The sequence below is a fragment of the Triticum aestivum genome, chromosome 3D (assembly GCF_018294505.1).
Source record: "Triticum aestivum cultivar Chinese Spring chromosome 3D, IWGSC CS RefSeq v2.1, whole genome shotgun sequence".
In the NCBI taxonomy this organism is placed as follows: Eukaryota; Viridiplantae; Streptophyta; class Magnoliopsida; order Poales; family Poaceae; genus Triticum; species Triticum aestivum.
The window spans coordinates 490,179,376-490,182,310 of record NC_057802.1 but is presented as its reverse complement, the minus strand read 5'-3'; the positions used below and the strand labels follow the sequence as shown (position 1 = coordinate 490,182,310).

Here is a 2,935-nt window from a genome sequence, read left to right as displayed (position 1 = left end):
TCGCCACTCGCCAGGCGTGTGTGAGATAAAGTTAAGGCGTGGATGGTGAGAGAAGGTAAATTTCAGATAATTATTTTGGAACCTGACTCGTAATTCTGTTAAAGAACTGGCGAGACGATTTTTAAGAGCGTCATATACTACAATTATCGATGAAATCAAGGAGATCAGTATTGTCTTTCCAATTATTGGTACAAAAGCAAATACAGTTGCACGCATGCATGCAAAATTTGTTGTTCGTGCAGGTAGATAGAGCTGGTGGCTGAGCTCTGCTCCTGATTTCCAGTGTACTAGCCCTGTAAATACTGTTGAAGAATGAAGGTTCTATAGGAATGTGTCCGGAGCTTGTCAGGTAATAATATTACTAGCCATCTACGCAGATATATAATGTAAATTTCTGAACAGAAATTGCTTAGTTCATCATGCAGAATACTGATAGTTGGGGTAACACATATGGACAAGGCGACGTATAATTACAGAAATATACTGACTTGATCATGTTACACTGCGCTATACGCACCGAAACATCAGGTCTTGCTAAAACGACCTCAAAATGGTTGATGCCTAGCATCTTGCGGTCTTCTTGGAACCTCCCTTGCAGATACCCATTGTTCATACTCCATAAAATCGTCATGATGAATAAAGTCTGCAAAACTACAGGGAAAAACTGCGCTTATCACATCCTTTGCTCGCATGCAGAATCATGAACTTTAGAATGAGCAACCTAACAATTAAGTGGAACTCTTAGTCAAAGCCAATGGGATAATCTCAGGCGACCGCACTTGAAAGAAGCTTGCAGAGTGAACTGTTGAAGCTTAAGGACAGATGTTACAACTACAAACTGAAGTCAGAAAAACATTAAAACATGGATAGATTCTTACCAGCAAGGCAGCAACCTGGTGAATGAGACATGATGGTCCGAGATAAATAGAGCAATGCTCTTTGCTAGAGAAAAGCACGCATGCAGATTTTTACTTATAACGTGTATACATACTGAGAATTAAATTAGATGATAACAGAAATAGAGGAGTGCTCTTCCCTAGAGGGAAAAATGCATGCATATTTTTACTTATATATAGCATATACATACAGAGCATTAAACTAGATGATAACAGAAATTGCGCAAGCCTCAGGCAGAAATTTACCTTTTCATATATAGGACTTGATGATATTTGAAGTTCAAAGTGTTTGGCTATTGTGCTTCCATTTTGTGTCTACATTTTTTGGGTCTCAAATGCTATGTGTAGTTGGCATAGTTGGCATACTGTTAATTACAGATCTGGAGCTAATGTCACGCATGTTTGGGGCATGTGCCTAAAAGTATCTACATTTTATCTCTTCTGTTATGCTTGTGGTAGGAGCTAGGACCCTACCTGGTCTAGGGCGTAGGTTGTACGGGAAGGGGGAGGGTTGACGGAGATGCGACCGCGGCTGCCGGCGGCGGGGCGCCGTGGCGCGATGAAGAAGAGGCGGCGGCGCAAGAGGCGGCTAGGGTTAGGTCTCCCGGCTCCCTTCCGGAAGCCGAGCAAATAATGATTGCTTCTTGCTTGATTAGATTGATATCTCCTCTCCTTATATAGAGAGGTTTACTTGACTCATAAGCAAACGATCCTAATAACGATAAGATAATTGGGCTAAGCCCCTAATAACGATAAGATAACTTGGGCCACAACCCACTGGGCTAAGCCCCTAATATGCCGGTCATAACACTTCTCCCCACCTGCACAAACAGCTCGTCCTCGAGCTGTAAGGTGGAGAAGCGCTTGCTGAACTCCTCGAGGTGATCAACCAGCATCAAACACCTTCGCGACAACTGGGGCGGCCAGGTCGGCGGCGACGGCGTCCTCCGGAATGTAGTCTGCAGCCTCCAGGTAGAAGAGTCGCGGGCAGACGTGGCCGGGCGTGTAGGGCTCGTCGCATTTGAAGCACAACCCTTGGCGGTGACGCTCGAGTTGTTCGGCCGAGGTGAGCCGGCGGAACGGGCGTGCCGCGGTCGTTGCGAGGGGTGCCGCGAAAGCCTGAGCAGCCGACCCTGCGCGGGAACATCCGGCCAGGGTAGCGACCCGGCGGCCCGGGACGGTGATTCTTGCTGGATGGCCACCGCGCGGCGCTCGAACGCACGGGCGTAGTACATGGCCGTCTGGAGATCCTGGGGTCCCCGAAGCTCCACGTCCACGCGGATGTGATCCGGAAGTCCACCGACAAAGAGGTCGGCCCGCTGCTGCGCCATCACGCCCGACGCGTGGCATGCCAGGTCTTGGAAACGGTCGGCGAGGTCCTGAACCGTTGAGGTGAAGGGAAGGCGGCCTAGCTCTGCCAGGCGGCTCCCGCGGATCGGTGGCCCAAAACGAAGGAGGCAGAGCTCGCGGAAGCGCTCCCAAGGGGGCATGCTGCCCTCGTCCTGCTCGAGGGCGTAGTACCAGGTCTGTGCCGCGCCGCGAAGGTGGTAAGAGGCGAGCCAAGTACGCTCCGAGGCGAGGGTGCGCTGCCCGCAAAAGAACTGCTCGCACTGGTTGAGCCAGTTGAGGGGGTCCTCCGTGCCGTCATAAGTGGCGAAGTCCAGTTTGGCAAACCGCGGCGGTGTTTGAGTCGGAGCGCCGTGGCCGACTGGCTCGGAGGTGCGAAGCAGCGAGGATTGGGGCGCCTGGTCAGCATGGCCGCGGCCCATGGAGTACCCCGCCGAGTCAGAGGGATCGCCAAACTGCAGAGTGGGTGCCGGCGGGTCTCCAGCCGACGTGTAGACGGGTGACGGTGATGATCCGGTCAGCCAGGCCGGTATGGGGGACGGTGACGGCGGGAAGCGCACTTGCTGGATCGGTACGCCTCCCTGCAAGGGTGACCCGGGCCCCGTGCTGGGCGGTGGCGGGGCCGGAAGCTGCGGCGGTACGGACCCGGGTGGCGTGGGGGGCGCAGCGAGGGCCGGGGCCGGCCACTGTGG

At 52.7% G+C, this 2,935-nt stretch overlaps 1 protein-coding gene across 1 annotated transcript in view; it reads right to left on the bottom strand.

The window, feature by feature from the left end:
* Positions 1–673: 673 nt before the first annotated feature.
* LOC123076394 (classical arabinogalactan protein 9) overlaps positions 674–2,935 on the bottom strand; it is a 5,659-nt gene continuing 3,397 nt past the window's right edge. The window contains exons 3-4 of the mRNA XM_044498671.1: positions 879–893; positions 674–721 (exon numbers count right to left, since the gene is read on the bottom strand). Of these exons, the coding sequence (XP_044354606.1) occupies positions 674–721; positions 879–893 (63 nt within the window). The remainder of the gene's footprint in view (positions 722–878; positions 894–2,935) is intronic.